Below are 18,783 nucleotides of genomic sequence, written 5' to 3' on the forward strand. Positions count from 1 at the left end.
GATAATTAAATTCCTTTAAGGATTTATAGCAGTATTATTGCAATTTTCGTAGATAGTCGTTCCGCACTGCTATTATTTTGCACCGTACTGTATTATACATTTCTAATTATTATTATTAATATCCAGGTTCCTAGGTGGAACATTTGGCCACAACAAAATTTTTCCAATTATTTCTATTTAAAGCTAAAATTTTAATTTCATTCCATGATTTATTCGCCTTCCTCAGTTCTTCTAAAACTTGCCGTCTCCACGTTAGCAAAGGTCTACCTCTACGGCGGCTACCTTGCGGGTTCCACGTAAGGGCTTCTTTGGCAATATTTCCTTCTTGTTTTCTCAGTGTATGACCGATCCATATCCATTTTCTTAGTTTGATTTCCTTGACTATTGGATTTTGGTTGCACCTTTCATAAAGAGATTGGTTTGTAATCACATTAGGCCAATGTATTCTCAAAATTCTTCTAAAGAATCTATTGACGAATGCCTGGAGTGAGTTCGCTATTATTGAGGGCATGTTCCATGTTTCGCATCCGTACAATAGGACAGATTTTACATTTGAGTTGAATAGTCGTATTTTTGTACTACGTCTGATTTGCGATGATCTCCATATATTGTTGAGTGCTCCGAATGCTTGTTTTGCCTTTCGCATGCGGCTATTTATATCTACTTCAGAGCCTCCTGTCGACGTTAACATACTGCTGAGATAGATAAATTCTTCTACTTCTTCCAATGGGGTGTTGTCCAAGGTTAATGGTGTTGCGTTTCCAGCATTGATGCGCATGCATTTAGTCTTGGATACATTTATATGAAGGCCAGCTCTCTGCGCATTCTCCTGAACTTAATTGATTTGATGTTGCATGTTTGAGTTCTGATGCGACAAAAGGCATATATCATCAGCGTAGTCTAAATCAGTCAATCTGCCGTTTAAACCGCAAATGATGCCGCCAAGCTCCCGCGTCGCAGCAGCCATCACCGTATCTAGAACAATGTTAAAAAGCAGCGGCGATAATACGCATCCTTGTCTTACTCCTGCACATATTTTAATTCTCTGGCTAGTTAAGCCGTCGTGCAAAATTCTGCAGTGTGAGTCATCATAGAGAGCTTTAATAAGGTCGATTATTTTTGTTGGAACACCTTTGCATACTAAGGACGCCCATATGGCATTGTGGGATATAGTGTCGAATGCTTTTTGAAAGTCTATGAACGTTAGATACAATGATGATCTTAGTTCTATAGATTGCTCTATGATGATTCTTAGAGTATTTATGTGATCCACACAGGAATAGTTTTGTCGAAAGCCAGCTTGCTGCTTTCTTATTTCGGGTGCAATTGCTGATGAAATTCGGTCGTTTAAAATATATGTAATTGTTTTATTTGCCATGCTCAAAAGAGTTATGCCCCTGTAGTTTGAGTATTGAGAAAGATTGCCTTTTTTTGGCACATTTATTACCAGTCCTCCCCTTAGGTCGGATGGCAATTCCCCAGTACTCCAAAATTTGTTGACGACTGGATGTAAGATCAGTGCACTTGTGAATGGGTTTGCTTTTAACATTTCAGGTGCGATTTCGTCAATGCCTGCTGATTTACTATTTTTTAAAGATGATATGGCATGACATATTTCGTCTATGGAAGGAGGTGCTGTGCTTATGTCGTCTCTTGTCTCGTGATGCGCACAGTTGCAGATATTTGAATTCCAAACACTTTGGTTTATGGACATAATGTTGGTATAGTGATGTACCCATATATCGAGTTGAGATTGGCTGTTTGTGTGTGATGTTCCATCTGGGCCAACTAAAGGTTTACCTTTTGAAAATTTTGTCTTTTTTCCACTGAGCTTCTTTATTGTTTGGTACATTTCTTTTGTTTTGTTGGATGATGCTGAAGTTTCCGCTTGTATTGCCATATTTTCTGCCCAATGTCTTTTGTCGTTTCTGGCACTTTTTTTAACTTTCTTATCCAACTCATTGCAGTGCCTGTTTAAGGTAAGTTTTATCGATCTTGTTCTGGCTGCATTTAGTTGAGACTTTATGTTCTTCCGCTGTTCGATGAGCATCCACGTATCGTCTTATATCCAGCATTTCCTGGGTGCTCTCGTGGCAGTTAGATATTCGGCGGCTGTTTCTAAAATTGTGGACTTAGCCTTTTCCCAGTAATCATTTACGTTAGAACTTTCGACGGCTAGTAATTCGGCATATTTTGAATCGAGTTTCCTTGAGTATCTGTTTCGCACGGTCTCCTCTTGTAGTTTGGCAACATCATATCGTGGTCTGGGTTTTTTTGTTCTTTCTGTTCTAATTGCAGCTACCTTAAACCTGAGTGTTCCTATCAGTAGATGGTGGTCGCTACCTACATCTGCTCCTCTTTTTACACACACATCTAGAAGTGACCCTCTCCATGTTTTACTGATGGCGATGTGGTCTATCTGATTTTCCGTTAAACAATCCGGAGATATCCATGTGACTTTGTGAATTCTCTTGTGAAGGAATAGTGTACCACCTATCACAAGAGCGTTGCTGGCGCATGTTTCTGCCAAAAGTGTACCATTTTCGTTCATTCTTCCTATGCCGTGTTTGCCCATTACACATTCCAAATTTCCATTATCTGGTCCTACTTGGGCGTTGAAATCGCCCATTAAGATCTTTATATCTCCTCTGTGGGTTGCATCTAAAACATTTGTGAGCTGGCTGTAAAAAGCACTCTTGCTGTAAAAAGCGTTCTCAGTTGGGGCATATCACTAAGGTATCTAGCGCGCGTACGAAATCTTGCTGATATTATACGATCCGTATGGCGTTTCCACCTAGCAAGTGCTTCCTTGGCATTTTTGGAAAGGAGAAGCCCAACTCCACTAGATCTTTCTAATAAATATTATTAAATTGGAAAATTGGCGTTGTTTAGCCCCTTCTGCTACATCTTTAAATTTTGGACAATTGGACAAGAAATACGCTAGGGCTCCTCGCAATTTGCAAAAACTGGGAATTTCTCTGTCATGATAGATACAATTTGTAGCAGGCGAGGAAGATGTGGTTTTCTTCACAAAACTCATTATATATTATACAGAAGGCCCGTTATCAAGCACCCATATTATTGCAATTTTCTTCAGAGGAAAGGTCAGCAGTTATTTTTCCACATATTAGCAACTTTGCCGGTTTATGCCCTCCAGGAATTCAAATATGGACCAAAAATAAAATGTTTTTATTTTTCATACAAAAGTAAGGGTCCATTTCACCGGCTAAATAATATCAGATCATCATCCAAAATTTTAGGCATCTTCTTCGACCTACACCCTTACCTCGTGCAAAATTTCGTGACTATTGAGCTATAATTGCGGCCTCTATTGTGCTTATGATTACACTACAAGCAAAAAACTAGATTTATTAGGCTGTAACTCTGTTATCTGACCGCGTAAATCAATATAATTGACATCAATGGAAAGGGCAAGAGTTGGCTTTCCAAATATTATTTACGTGGGCGGAATGTGTCTTCCAGGAATAAAGATATAACCGGAATATTAAAAATCTTCACAATTTTCACACAAAAGTTATGGTCCATTTAACCCTTCAAACATCATTCGATCACCATTTCAAATTGCAAGCATCTTCTTTGTCATATACTGTTACCTTGTTCTAATTTTCGAGGCGATAGGGCTATTATTGCGACCAACAGGGCTGCTACAAAATCGAATAAAAATTATGTTTTCGGTCCATTTTACCCGCTAAATATTTCACGATCATCACTAATAAGAATAGGTGTCTATTCTGGTCTGATCCCGAACTCCATGCAAAATTTCGTGACGATCGGTCCATAATTGCGGCCTGGAGTTTGATTACAATTTATAATGGACAGACGGACGGACGGACACACATCTCAAAATCGCTTTATCTCGCCGATATATGAAGATTGGTATACCACATTGGGGGTCTCCGACGAATATTTCGCGGTGTTACATGAATTTTTTCCAAAACAAACTTATAATACCCTTTCCACATAGTGGTGTAAGGTATAAAAATGCTTAAAAATGAAAATTGAAATGAATTCAATAAAAAATTTTAAACTTTTTAAAAAAAATTTTCTGCAATTTCCAAACTTAAACTTATATATCCCAAAAAAAAAATGGTACAACCTAGGAAAAAATTACGCAAGCCAAAATTGTAGAGAATTTTCACAGCTATAAGAACCTAACAAATGTGACCTGAACTTCTATATCTAAAAAATGATAAAACCCAGGAACAAGTCATAACGGTCAGTCCTGTAGAGAATTTTCACAGCTACAACATTTTCTTTAGACATTTTATAAGGAGGCGATACAGTCAGGGCATTGTCCCAATTTGAAGTTCTATATCTCAATAACGGTAAAATCTATCTATCATAAATGTAAATCTTGTAGATAATTTTCATAGCTATAACATTTTCTTTAGTCCCATTTCAATAAGACTTGTGGTCTACAAGCAAAATCGTGAAAACCTAAAAACACCTAAAAATGTCAACATGAATCGCGGTTTATTTAAAAAGCACTCCGGCGACTTTTATTTTATTTTGTTTTTTGATTTTTCTCATCTTAGAACATTGTAGTTTCAGAATCCGCAAAAACTTCCCAGGTGTAAGCACCTTCCATTTAAAATTGGTTTAAGAGCACCGTGTATAATTTATGTGGGAAACGGTATGGAAAAACACACATTTTTACCCATATACAGTAGAACTTCGATAATTCGTACCTCGATAATTCGTAATCTTCGATAATTCGTAACAAACTGCCGGTCCCTTGAAAAAATCGCGATATTTCGTAAAAATTACACGCATTTTGGTCCCCTCGATAACTCGTAATTTTTTCACCTCAAAACATTTTGTAATTTCATAAAAATTTTATAATTTTGTTGTTAACATCTTTTTATTACAAATGTTCACGCACCAAATGCACAGCATCAATAATTCTGGCGAAATTACACAATCACTAAGAGCTGTCAATGGCTTTTACCGTTAGTTTTTTTTTTGTTTTGAAGATGTTTTGTCATGAATATCCCGATGTAGAAAAGGCTTTAGTTGTATGGTTTGGACAATGCCGAGGGTCTAATATTCCAGTTTCGGGTCCATTATTATTTTATAAATGCTTACCAGATGCTTAAAGAACATAAGAACTTTCCCAGTAGAATACCGGTACAATAAAAAAGCTTGGATGACAACTGAAATATTTAACGAATGGTTTCAAATGTTGGTTGTTATTACAACCTCATATCACAGGCTTTTTCATTTATTTATTCATTTATTTTAGTTTTTAAATCAAGTGTACTTATTTAAGCTATATGAATAACAGTTTTTTTTTGTTTCTGAATTTTTATATAAGTTTTTCAATAAATGAAAAAACCTCGATAATTCGTATTATTTTATTTTAACCTCGTTAATTCGTAATCTCGATAAATCGTAATCCTCGATAATTCGTAAAAATTGGCTGGTCCCTTGAATTACGAATTATCGAAGTTCTACTGTAATTTCAAAACAAGCAAGAAAAGCGTTAAGTTCGGCCGGGCCGAACTTTTTATACACTCCACCACGAACTGTATTGAAATGAATTCCAAAAATTCCGAAAATTGGGAGATATCGTCCTAAGGGGGCTATATGAGGGCGTTGACCTATACCGATAAATTTCAGGTGGAAAGTTGTATACCCTTAACGAAGACTAACTACCAAATTTCAGTCATTTCGATGGGATATTGAGGTCACAACCTTCAAAATACCGAAAATCAGGAGGTACTGTTCTATGGGGGTAGTATAGCGTAGACATGTACCTACAAATTTCTGTGAGAAAGTTTTATACCCCCAACGAAGACTAAATACCAAATATCATCCATTTCTGGGTAATATTGAGGCCACAACCTTCAAAACACCGAAAATCGGGAGGTAAGTTCTATGGAACGTTTAATACCCAAAATGAAGACCAAATACCAAATTTCAGCCATTTCGGTGGATTAATGTGGGCAAGGCAAGGTTACAACCGATTCTGTGGTCAAATGGGACTAATACATTCAAAATATCGTAAAGTGACGCGTACTATATACGGGGTGTTATAAGGGGGCTATGCCAAAACGTGGACCTACATAGCCCGCTTTCAGTACCAAAAGTCCTACGTACATATAATAGATTTTACCAAAATTTCATCCACCTACTTCAATCCGTCCGGACGCTAGAGTTATTTCCACAGACGGACAGACAGAGGGACGGACATGGCTATATCTATGTAGAATTGCACGCTGATCAAGAATATATATAGTTTGTGGGGTCTACAATGATTATTTCGAGTAGTTACAAACGGAATGACAAACATAATATAACCCCAATCTTATGGTGGAGGGTATAAAAATTAAAAAAGTGTTAAACGGACGGAACGGGGCGGGTACAAAAGTACATATTTGGCTGAATGAGGACACTATCGGTCATCATTCTGTGAAAACGGAAAATTTTTCCAAGCTGTTTCCTTAAAGTTCTAGTCCACTAAACATGGAATTTCAATAAAATTTAGTACCTGAAGGAAAATAAAAAAGCTCATTTCGTGTTAACGCTACGGTAGTTTATTAAAACAGCTCTTAAAGGCAAAAATCCTACCTACCTAACAAAAAACAATGAACACAATATCTGTTGTAGTTTCTGAGAAATAGCTATTTCTTTCTCCAGAAATTTGCAAAAATTACGTATTTTCCAAAATTGGGAAACATTATTCGTTTTTAGAAGCACGCCACACCAACACGTTCCAATATTTGGATATAATTTTTTGCTTTCCTTAGTTTCAATATGTTTACTATCGAATACCATATAGAAATTAAAAAACGGTGACAACAAACAATTTCTGAACCACTGTGCGCCGCTCTTATTTTTTTCCATGAAAGAGGTTTTGTGCGTGATCGTGCCTTTTTTAAATCGCCGTATTAATGCGAGAAAATGCATAAAAATGTTGGACCGTGTTCGTTTATGCACGCGCCACTTCTATCTCCACATGAAACATTTGAGAGCATGACAAAAAAAAAACAATGTTTTTTTCCACCGTATACATACCCACAATGCCAGTAATTTTAATAAGTTAATTAAAAATTCGTAATTTTTGTTTTTATTTCCATAAATTTTAATTCATCCTTCTTTATTTGATTTACAACAACAAAAAATTATACACAGTTATATGATTTACAAACTAAACAAATTATAATGAAAAACACATTGTTATTTTCACTTTTTGTCACCAAATAATTGAAATCTACTCTATGTTCAGTTTAGTTTTTGTTTTTATTATTAAATCTAATATTTTATTTATTTATTTTCTTTTTTGTTTGTTTAATTTTGCTCATAGCCTAACAATACTCAAATTTCATGTGTTGTTTTTGTTGTTTTTTGTTTGCGGTTGTTTATTTTACAAATTAGTGTTGTTTAGAAAATAAAACAAAAAAAAATGCTAATAAATATATTTACTCTTAAATAAATATATTTAATTGCTATACTATCAAAGCTGTTTGCGTTACAATGAATAAAATAAGGGCCAGAAAGAGAGGTGTGGCGCGGGTGGTTGTGGTCCGACTGCTACCACCGTAGACATCATTGTTTTCCAGCGACAAGGAATTGGCATCGTGTTGCATATGTTTTCTATCGAAATTGTTACCAAAACTGGGATGATCGGGACCTGAAAGTGGAAAGAAATGGAAGATTAAATTTTTAAAAATGTTAAAAAAAAAATATTTTTAAAGTAATATAATGGGAAAATTTCAGAAAAGACAATTTAATCTTAATAACGAAACAATTTAGTTTAGAGTTCCACAAAGAAATCCCCTTTCGAAATGTCCCTTAAAATGTTTGTCAACCTCTGTAGAATTAAACCACACGATTTTCATGTCTTTCTTTGTCACTTTAAATATCTTCCTGTTATATTTAAAAACATAAAGTCAATCACTTAGTTTCAAGGAAAAAAAAAACACTTCCCATTTTCCATTTCATTCAATTTTATGTTCCGCTGTCATTTAAAATGTGTGCGAATCGCGCACAGTTTGGATTTCGTCCTTTTAACTCGTTCATATGCCAAATCAAATCATTGTCTGATGACATGTCACTTATTCGTTTTTTATTGTCTCTCACAATTGATTTCAAAAGGGAATTGTGAATGTGTCATTGTCGGCAAAAGCATTACATACAAACATAGATATTGTATGTGTGTAGTTACACCAGATCCGAGCTTGGAGTGGTATCTTACTTTTCATATCGTGTGCCGTTTATTGTTATGTCTTTATTTGTGTCTCTATTTCTTTACTTTTACACCGGTGATTGCTTTTACGACATAAGACATTTTTCTCACGACAAATCCTGAAGGGATAAGGGAAGTGCAGAGCACAATTTGAAAATTTAAACTGCAACTAAAACTCTTATAAATCGTTTATTATATTATTTTAATGAAAATTGAAAGAATTTATTTAATTTAATTTGTTTATAATTAGAACATTGCACAATGACCAATTTTCCAAAAAACCTTGTCAAAACTCTAAAAAATATAAATTTGCAAATAGTGTAAAATATTGTTTATAGGATCCCATTGCGAGTAGTTATGAAACAATATATGTTTCTTGTTTAATAAATGCCCACCAAAAAATCGGATCCGTTTGTCATTATACAAACCATTACAAAGTAAAGTAAATAAACACAAGTGAGCAAAGGCTATAGTCGGGACGGGACCGACCATGTGATACCCTACACCACTACCCCTGTGTATAAGCTTTTCACTGGTAAACATTTCTTTTAGGGAATATAATCCGACTACCGCCAAACATAATATGCCTCTTTCTCTCTGGGACCCCCATAAGCAACCAAAATTTCGTGACCATCCAAAATTGCGACCTGTAGCGTGATTACAAGGTTTAGATGGACTGACGGACAGACGGACGGACACAGATAGCCAGATCGACTCAGCTCCTCGAGGCATTCATTATACCCTATACCACAATGTGGAAAAGGGTATTATAAGTTTGTTTTGGTAAAAATTCATGTAACGCCGCGAAATATTCGTTGGAGACCCCCAATGTGGTATACCAATCTTCATATCTCGACGAGATAAAGCGATTTTGAGATGTGTGTTCGTCCGTCCGTCTGTCCATTATAAATTGTAAACACGCTTCAGGCCGCAATTATGGACCGATCGTCACGAAATTTTGTATGGAGGTCAGGTTCAGATCAGAATAGATCCCTATTCTTATTGGTGATGATCGTGAAATATTTAGCGGGAAAAATGGACCAAAAACATAATATTTATTCAATTTTCTAGCGGCTCTGTAGGTCTCAATAATAGTCCGATCACAAAAGGAGAAAGGAGAAACTTGCAATTTGAGATGGCGATCGGATAATATTTAGAGGGTTAAATGGACCAAAACTTTTGTGTGAAGATTGTGAAAATTTTTGAAATTTTTTTTTGAATTTTTGACCTTTCCTCTGATGTAAATTGCAATAAACTGTTTGCTAGATAACGGGCCTACTGCCTAATATATAATGGGTTCTGTATAGAGAACCACATTTTTATCCCATGCTACATATTGTCTCTCCAAAGGTTTATGTAACTCCACGAAATATTCGTCCTAGACCCCTTATTTGGTATGCCAAAATTCATATCTCGACGAGATAAAGCGATTTAACGATCTGTGTCCGTCCATTAAAAATTGTAAACAAGCTTAAGGCCGCAATTATGGACCGATTGTAACGAATTTTTTAAGGAGGTTGGGTTCGGGCCAGAATAGAAATGATTAGTTTTTGCTGATGATCGTGAAATGTTCAGGGAATGAAATGGACCAAAAACAAAATTTTAACCAATTTTGTAGCGGCTCTGTAGGTCAAAATAATAACCCGCAAAATTTTAAACAAAGTTTGAGTTTATGGTGAAAAAGAAGCGTACAAACTAACGTGAAGATCAGATAATACTTAGCGGGGTAAATGGACTGAAACTTTTGTGTGAAATTGGTAAAAATTTCAATAACGTAGCGGTTAAACAACGGAAGTAGTAGTACTACATAAGTGGGTTTCATTACATTTTAGTTTGTGTGAACTAAATTTTCCTTTCCTGCTACAAAAATGTCTTTGTCATGCTAGATAACTTTTTGGTTTTGGTCATAAGTATTATACATTACATCTCTGATATTTGATAATTAAATTTTCACAATAATTGAAAGAAGTTCCGTGGAGAGCGATTGTCCAGGGATAGTGGTATAGGGTATCCCATGGTCGGCTCCGTCCGACTATAGACTTTTCTTACTTGTTTTTGGTATATATAAGTATGGGTTACGACCATTATTTCGATGAGTTACAAACTTTTTGGCCAAAACCTCCCCACATAGTGGTGTAGGGTATAATAACTACTTATATAACTCCTTACTAAGTTATGGGTACGGTGGCACAGAGCGTGTGTGTTAAATCCTAGGGTTGTGTGTTCAACGCTCACCTTCGACATGCGAGCTTTTGAACTAGGTCGTTCAATTGTCCAACTCTACCATATACCCTATACCAAAAAAAAACCAAACACAATAATTATTCCGTATATAAAATACTAGCAAAGTGCCCGCTACTTCGTATGCGTTAAATATACAAAACAAATAAACAATATATAATATAGAATGGTGGAAACATTTTGTGTACTAATACGTACCACTTTAGTCCGATTTTCGTCACGCCCACACATCAAGAGCAGTCCACATTTTTTGAGATATTTTAATTGAGGTTCTCAGCGCAAATACGGCCTAACCCAACAACCGCCATCCTCATTTCCAGCTCTATCTGTTCCCCCAAAACCAATTATAGAACTATTTAGTACTTTACATGTAAATGCATAAATACGAACCTCCTCCTAAATTCCCTTCACACAATAACAAATTGTACCAAATCCTGTGTAAATCGGACGTTATAAGCAAATGATAACAGTAATCTTAATTCCAAATCTCACGAATCCAGATCTATCCGTTCAACCAATACAAAATTGTACCACACATGGAACCATTTCGTACCCCTAAGTGTACCTAATTCCACATTTTAGGATTCGAGCGCTATAATTTCACCCAAATCCTAATTGTACAAAATGTAGTTCTTTTCGTACTCATAAGTACGAATTTCAAAAACTACTTCCATATCTCAATCCTACACTCCAACAGTAATCTTAATTCCAAATTTCTTGATTCCAACTCTATCCGTTCGCTCAAATCCAAATTGTACCAAATTTAGTACTATTTAGTACTTTTCCTACCCACAACTAAAAATTTCCAAAATTTTATCAATCCTACAATTCAACAGGTATTTTAATTCCAAACTTGAGTATGGCAGCTACATCAGATCACCAAAATCCAAATTGTACCAAATTTAGTACCATTTAGTACTTTTCGCACCCATAAGTACAAATTTTCAAAACTACCTCAGTGCTATGTTCCGAATTTCAGGATTCTAGATATATCCGATAACTCAAATCCAAATTTGGTACCATTTAGTACTATTCGTATCCATAGTACGAATTTCTAAACCTACATCTATCAACACTCCAACATCACATAAATTAAAATAAAATATCCGTTCACCCAAATGCAAACTGTATCAAATTTGGAACCATTTAGTACTTTTGTACCCATGAGTACAAAATTTCTACAACTACCTCAATCCTACACGCCAACAGTAATCTTAATTCCAAATTTCAGGATTACAGCTGCATCCGATCACCGTAATCCAAATTGTACCAAATTTGATACCATTTAGTACTTTTCGTATCCAAAGTACGAATTTCCAAACCTTCCTCTTTCAACACTCCAACAATAATTCCGAATTTCAGGATTCCAAATGTGTCCGATCACATAAATTAAAATTTGGTACCATTTAGTACTTTTCGTACCCATAACTAAAAATTTCAAAAACTTCATAAATCGTACTTACCAACAGTAATCCTTATTCCGAATCTCGGGATTCCAGCTATATCCGTTCACCCAAATCCAAATTGTACCAGATTTGGTACCATTTAGTACTTTTCGTACACATAAGTACCAATTTTCAAAACTACCTCAGTGCTATGTTCAAACAATAAGCTTAATTCCGAATTTCGGAATTCCAGATACATCCGATAACTCAAATCCAAATTTGGTACCATTTAGTACTATTCGTATCCAAAGTACGAATTTCCAAACCTACCTCATCAACACTCCAACAGCAATTTTAATTCCGAATTTCACGATTCCAAATGTATCCCAACATTGAAATCTAAATTGTACCAAATTTAGTACTATTTAGTACTTTTCCTACCCATAACTAAAAATTTTCAAAACTTTATCAATCCTACACTCCAATAGTACTCCTTATTCCAAATCTCGGAATTTCAGCTATATCCGTTCACCCAAACCCAAATTGTACCAAATTTGGTACTATTTAGTACTATTCGTACCCAAGAGTACGAATATTCACAACTACCTCAAGCCTACACGCCAACAGTAATCTTAATTCCAAATTTCAGAATTACAGCTGCATCAGATCACCATAATCCAAATTGTACCAAGTTTAGTACCATTTAGTGCTTTTTGTTCCCATAGGTCCGAATTTCCAAACCTACCTCTATTCAACACTCCAAAAGTAATCTTAATTTCGAATTTCAGGATTCCAAATGTATCTGATCACCCAAATCCAAATTGTACCAAATTTGGTACCATTTAGTACTTTTCGTTGCCATAAGTACGAATTTCCAAAAGTATACCAATTCCACACTCCAATAGTAATCTTAATTCCAAATTTCACTATTCCAGCTCTATCCGATCACTTAAATTCATATTGTACCAAATTTGGTACCATTTAGTACTTTTCGTACCCAAAAGTACGAATTTCCAAAATACCTCTATCCTACACTCCGACATTAATCCTAATTCTAAATTTCAGGATTCCAGGTCCATCCGTTCCCCCAAATCCAAATTGTACCTTATTTGGTACTATTTAGTACCTTCCGTACCCATATGTACGAATTTCGAAAACTACCTCCATACCTCAAACCTACACTCCAACAGTAATAGTAATTCCAAATTTCAGAATTCCAACTTTATCGGTTCGCCCAAATTCACATTTTACCAAATTTAGTACTATTTAGTACTATTCGTGTACATGAGTACACATTTTCAAAACCACCTCCTAATATCAACTTATCTTCTAAACCTTGATTTTCATTCCAAATTTCAAGATTTTAGCTCTGTCCGTTCACGTTATACCAAATGGTACTAAATTTAGTAACTTTTATTACTTTTCGTACACTTATAGTTCGAATTTCCAAAAACCCTTTGGTACACCTTTCTCACTCTCCATCAGTGAACCTCATTCCAAATTTCAGAATTCTAGCTCTTCGCGTTTGCCTAATACTAAGGGCACCATATTTAGTACCTTTTAGTACTTTTCGTACTGTTCTAGTTCGAATTTCCAAAAACCGAGCCTTATCTGACCTATTCGGACCATGAGTGACCCTCACCCAAAATTTCAAGATTCTAGCTCCAGCCGTTTAGTCTGGGCGTTGATTATCAGTCAGTCAGTCAGTGAGTCAGTGAGTCATCATTACTGAACTCTTTTATAAGTATAGATGAATGTCGATTTTGAATCAAGAGTTTGCTACATACAGATTTTAATCTGTATGTAGCGTAATGTGGGGCTATACAAAATCACTGACATATACCAAATATTTTTGGTAACCAAACTTCTTCATAAAAGACTCGAATTATAAAATTAGTTTTAGTATATAAAATTAGATACAATTAGTTTAGTATGCGCCGGCAGGGTTTTGCGGATTTGCCATTTTGGTTGGTGCTGTCAGGGTTTCTTTGGGCTTTTAGACCAATATCTCAGAATGTATGGATTTGCGCAAGAAAAATGTGTATCGTCGTAAAGCGAGCAGCAAGGACAACCTACTTAAAAAAAATGAAGACTATCCGAGAGGAGCTCTTAAACTTTACTTTATCCGAATATATCTGAAAGGAATAATACGATGTGCGAAGTTTGGACCAAATCAATTTCTCTCTTCGAGGGTTATGGTTCACACCATTTTAGAGGAAAATTTTGAACTTTTGTGGGGGAGGTACTCCAAGGAGTGGACCGGTATGGTCCATCTTCGAACTTAAACTAAGTTTGAACAAAATATTGGCATGCCCAAAATTTGGTTCGAATCGTTGATCCGTTCGAGAGTTATCGTGCGCACCAGCCAGACAGACAGACGGACGGACAGACGGACATGACTAAATCGACTCTAAAATGTCTGAAACGAATTTCGTCCAAACCGTTATTTCGATGAGGCACATTTTTGGTCGTATAAAAGTATATACACTTTCTAGATTAAAGGCTGAGGGTATAAACAGATAGTGGTGCACATGTAAGGGTTTAAACAACGTTTAATGTTCGTACGCGTGGCATAGTGCGTGGTGTGTTCTCAAATCCACCAGAGAGCGAAATAAAATAAAACAAGTAAGAGAGGGCTATAGTCGGACGGGCCGACCATGTGATACCCTACACCACTTGCCCTGAGCATTAGTTGTACACGGAATTTATTTTATATTATTGCGATACGTTATATTTTGTTTTTATACCCTCCACCATAGTATGGAGGGTCATCGAACTAATCATTTGCGTCCCTATATATATATTCTTGATCAGGATAAAATTCTAAGACGATCTAGCCATGTCCGTCTGTCCGTCTGTTGTAATCACTCTAGCGTCCGCAATAATTGAGATAGAGCGCTGAAATTTTGCACCCGAGGGTCTTTTTTCCATAGGCAGGTCAAGTTCGAAGATGGGCTATATCGGTCTACTCTTTGGTATAGCCCCCATATAACGGTACCTCCGGATTTGAGGTATTTTGACGTTCTTCGCCACATTTGCAGACCGAATTAGCTATAATTTGGCACTTAGGGTTCCTAGTGATCAAAAAACTTATATCCCAAAGGATATGGGCATAGGTCCATGTTTCGGTATAGTCCCCATATAAAGGTACCCCCCGATTTTCGGTATTTTGAGAATTTTAGCCACAATTTTTAACCGAACTACCTGCAATTTGACATTTGAGGTTCTCAGTGGTCATGAAACATCTCCACGAAACATCGTCAACATAGGTCCATGTTTTGGTATAGCCCCCATATATCGGTACCTCCCGATTTTCGGTATTTTGAGAATTTTAGCTACAATTTTTAACCGAACTAGCTGTAATTTGCCATTTGAGGTTCTCAGTGGTCATGAAATATCTCCATCAAACATCGTCAACATAGGTCCATGTTCTGGTATAGCCCCCATATAACGGTACCTCCCGATTTTCGGTATTTTGAGAATTTTAGCCACAATTTGTAACCGAACTATCTGAAATTTGACATTTGAGGTTCTCAGTGGTCATGAAACATCTCCACCAAACATCGTCAACATAGGTCCATGTTTTGGTATGGCCCCCCTTATAACCGTACCTCCCGATTTTCGGTATTTTGAGCATTTTAGTTACAATTTTTAACCAAACTTGCTGTAATTTGACATTTGAGGTTCTTAGTGGTCATAAAACATCTCCACGAAACATCGTCAATATAGGTCCATGTTTTGGTATATCCCCCATATATCGGTACCTCCCGATTTTCGGTATTTTGAGAATTTTATCTACAATTTTTAACCGAACTAGCTGTAATTTGCCATTTGAGGTTCTTAGTGATCATGAAATATCTCCACGAAACATCGTCAATATAGGTCCATGTTTTGGTATAGCCCCCATATATCGGTACCTCCCGATTTTCGGTATTTTGAGAATTTTAGCTACAATTTTTAACCGAACTAGCTGTAATTTGCCATTTGAGGTTCTCAGTGGTCATAACACATCCCCACCAAACATAGTCAACATAGGTCCATGTTTTGGTATAGCCCCCATATAACGGTACCTCCTAATTTTCGGTATTTTGAGAATTTTAGCTACAGTTTTTAACCGAAATAGCTGTAATGATCGGTATTTTGAGAATTTTAGCTAAAATTTTGTCTATTCAAAAATAAACGTCAATATAGGTCCATGTTTTGGTATATCCCCCCATATAACTGTACCTCCCGATTTTCGAGAATTTTTAGTGGTCACGAAATTTCTTCACTAAAATTCGTCAACATGGGTCCATTTTTGAGGGTCTACATTGTTTTGATGAAACTACCCTCAATTTGACTCTTGAAGTTCCCTGAAGCTATAAAACTTTTCCGCCAAAAAATTTAAAGATAGGTTGACTCTTTGATATAACCCCGTATGTGGTACCTTTTACCTCGCTGAACACATTTTTTTAGATTAGATTAGATAACACTGTGCAACAAAATGGAGGTGAAAGTCTGGGGCACGGAAAATTCCTCTTGGGGAAGAAAGGCCTTGGTGAGTATATTATGAACCCCGAAGGACAGATCCGCCGTGAGTCGAACTTCCGCGTTATGGCGTGATGAAATTTTTGTAAGAGACCCTGTGGGCCATCAGGAATTTGCATTATATCTTTGTTCACTGTTGCTTAAGTGCTCTACAAAAACAACAAACAAAGATATAATGCTAATTGATGACGGCTTACAGGGTCTCTTGCAAAAACTTAATCACGCCATAACGCTGAAGTTCGACTCACGGCGCATCTTTCCTTCGGGGTTTTTAATATACACACACCAAGGGCTTTCATCTCCAAAAAGAATTATGTCTGCCCCAACATTTGTGTTCACAGTGTAATTTAAGCAATAGTGGGAGGCAGTAGGAGTCTATGCATTGTCGAAAAGTTGTTCCACCTAAAATTGTAAAAGGACCCTAATTATCCCATTTTAATTAAGACTATTTTATGGTGGAGGGTATAAAAAGTTCGGCCCGGCCGAACTGAACGACTTTTTACTTGTTTTGAATACAGAATGAGTTTAATACCTTTGTATTCATTAAAGAATTCCAAAACACTTTATTATTAGATAACGAAATGGCATAAAGAAGTAATTCAGTTTCACTGGAAGTTTCTCCCAGGGCCTTGCCTGCGTACGTCCCTGGTGTAAACTATTGTTTATAGGATCCCATTGCGTGTAGTTATGAAAAAAATATGCTTCTTGTTTAGTAATTGCCCAACAAAAATTCGGATCTCTTAGTCATTATGTTACCCATGACAAAGTAAAGTAAAGTAAACAAAAATAACTACTTATATTACTCCTTACTAAGTTATGAGTACGGTGGCACAGAGAGTGTGTCCGACTACAAATCCTATGGTTGTGTGTTCAACTCTCACCGTCAGGACGAGAGAGTTTCCTTTCGTTTATAAAGAAGACTAAATACTGAATTTCTGTAAAACAATGTGTCTGACCTTCAAAATACCGAGGCACCGTTATACGGGGGCTATATTAAAACGTTGATCTATTCCGACAAATTTCTGGCGGAAAGTTTTTAGACTCAAAGAAGACTCTATACCAAATTTCCGATATTTCGGTAAGATGATGTGCCTAAACTCTTCAAAATACCGAGAGGAGGAGGTACAGGAGGTATGCTTCTATGGGGGATACAGGAAGACGTGGACCTATACTTATAATTCTCTTCTGGAATATATTATAACCACGTGGAAGACTAAATAAAAAATCAGTACTAAAGTCTTCTTATTATTGCAGGAGTAGTACATATATCCCAATTGATAATACTTCCTTCAAACAGCACATTGTTGTTCTTTCCAAAACATGGACCAATATTTATAATTTTCCGAATTGAACGAAATACATAAAATTGGTCAATACCGGGTAGACCAAAACCTGGATATTCTGAATTTGGATAGTTAACGATCATTGGGAGCACCTTTCTATGGAGGTTGTATAAAAGGTTGGCCTGCACCAATAAATTTCTGCAGGAAAGCTTTGTAATTCCAGTGAAGACTAAATATCAAATTTCAGTTATTTCGATTGAATAATGTGGCTAAAACTTTCAAAATACCGAAAATTGTGTGAGTCCGTTCTATGGAGTTATACAAAGACACGTAAAATACCGGAAAATTTTAGGTGGAAAGTTTTATACCACCAAACGAAGATTTAATATTAAATTTCAGCCGTTTCGATGTGATATTGATGCCACAACTTTTAAAATACCGAAAATCGGGAAGTAGGCTTATATGGGGGCTATTTGAAGACATGGATTTATACTGATAATTCTCTTCTGCATTGTTTTATAGCCCCATCGGTGATATATTGAGGCCACAACCTTCAAAATACCGAAAATCGGGAGATACCGTTCTATGGGGGCTATCAGAGGACGTCGACCTACACCGATAAATTTCAGGTGATAGCTTCGTACTCCAAACGAAGACTAAATATCAAATTGAGCTAATTTCGGTGGGATATTGAGGCCACAACCTTCAAAATACCGAAAATCGGGAGGTTATGGGGGCTATATGAAGGCGAAGACCTAAATTGCAGGTGGAACGTTTTGTACATTCAAAGAAGACTAAGTACCAAATTACAGCCATTTCACAACCTTTAAAATATAGTAAAGCAGGAGATACTGTTATATGGGGGCTATATAAAAGCGTGGACCTATACCGACATATTTAAAGTGGAAAGTTTTATAACCCCACCAAAGACTAACTGCAAAATGTCAGTCATTTCGGTGGGATATTGAGGTACCGTTCTATGGGGGCTATACCGACAAATTTCAGGTTGAAAATTTTGTACCCTCAATGAAGATTATATACCAAATTTCAGCCACGTCGGTGTTATAATGGGGCTAAAACCTTCAAAATACCGAAAATGGGAAGGTATCGTTCTATGGGGACTATATTAAAACGTGGA

The 18,783-nt window shown here is 36.3% G+C and overlaps 1 protein-coding gene across 4 annotated transcripts in view; it reads right to left on the reverse strand.

Moving 5' to 3' along the window:
- Nucleotides 1–7,074: 7,074 nt before the first annotated feature.
- Nucleotides 7,075–18,783, reverse strand: part of DIP-theta (Dpr-interacting protein theta) — a 328,764-nt gene continuing 317,055 nt past the window's right edge. For all 4 annotated transcript variants that reach the window (XM_073967266.1, XM_073967264.1, XM_073967265.1 and 1 more), the window contains one exon: nucleotides 7,075–7,654. In XM_073967266.1, the coding sequence (XP_073823367.1) occupies nucleotides 7,470–7,654 (185 nt within the window). In that variant the 3' untranslated portion in view covers nucleotides 7,075–7,469. The remainder of the gene's footprint in view (nucleotides 7,655–18,783) is intronic.

This window comes from Musca autumnalis, unplaced genomic scaffold, assembly GCF_047663935.1.
Source record: "Musca autumnalis isolate F117 unplaced genomic scaffold, ASM4766393v1 scaffold_2, whole genome shotgun sequence".
In the NCBI taxonomy this organism is placed as follows: Eukaryota; Metazoa; Arthropoda; class Insecta; order Diptera; family Muscidae; genus Musca; species Musca autumnalis.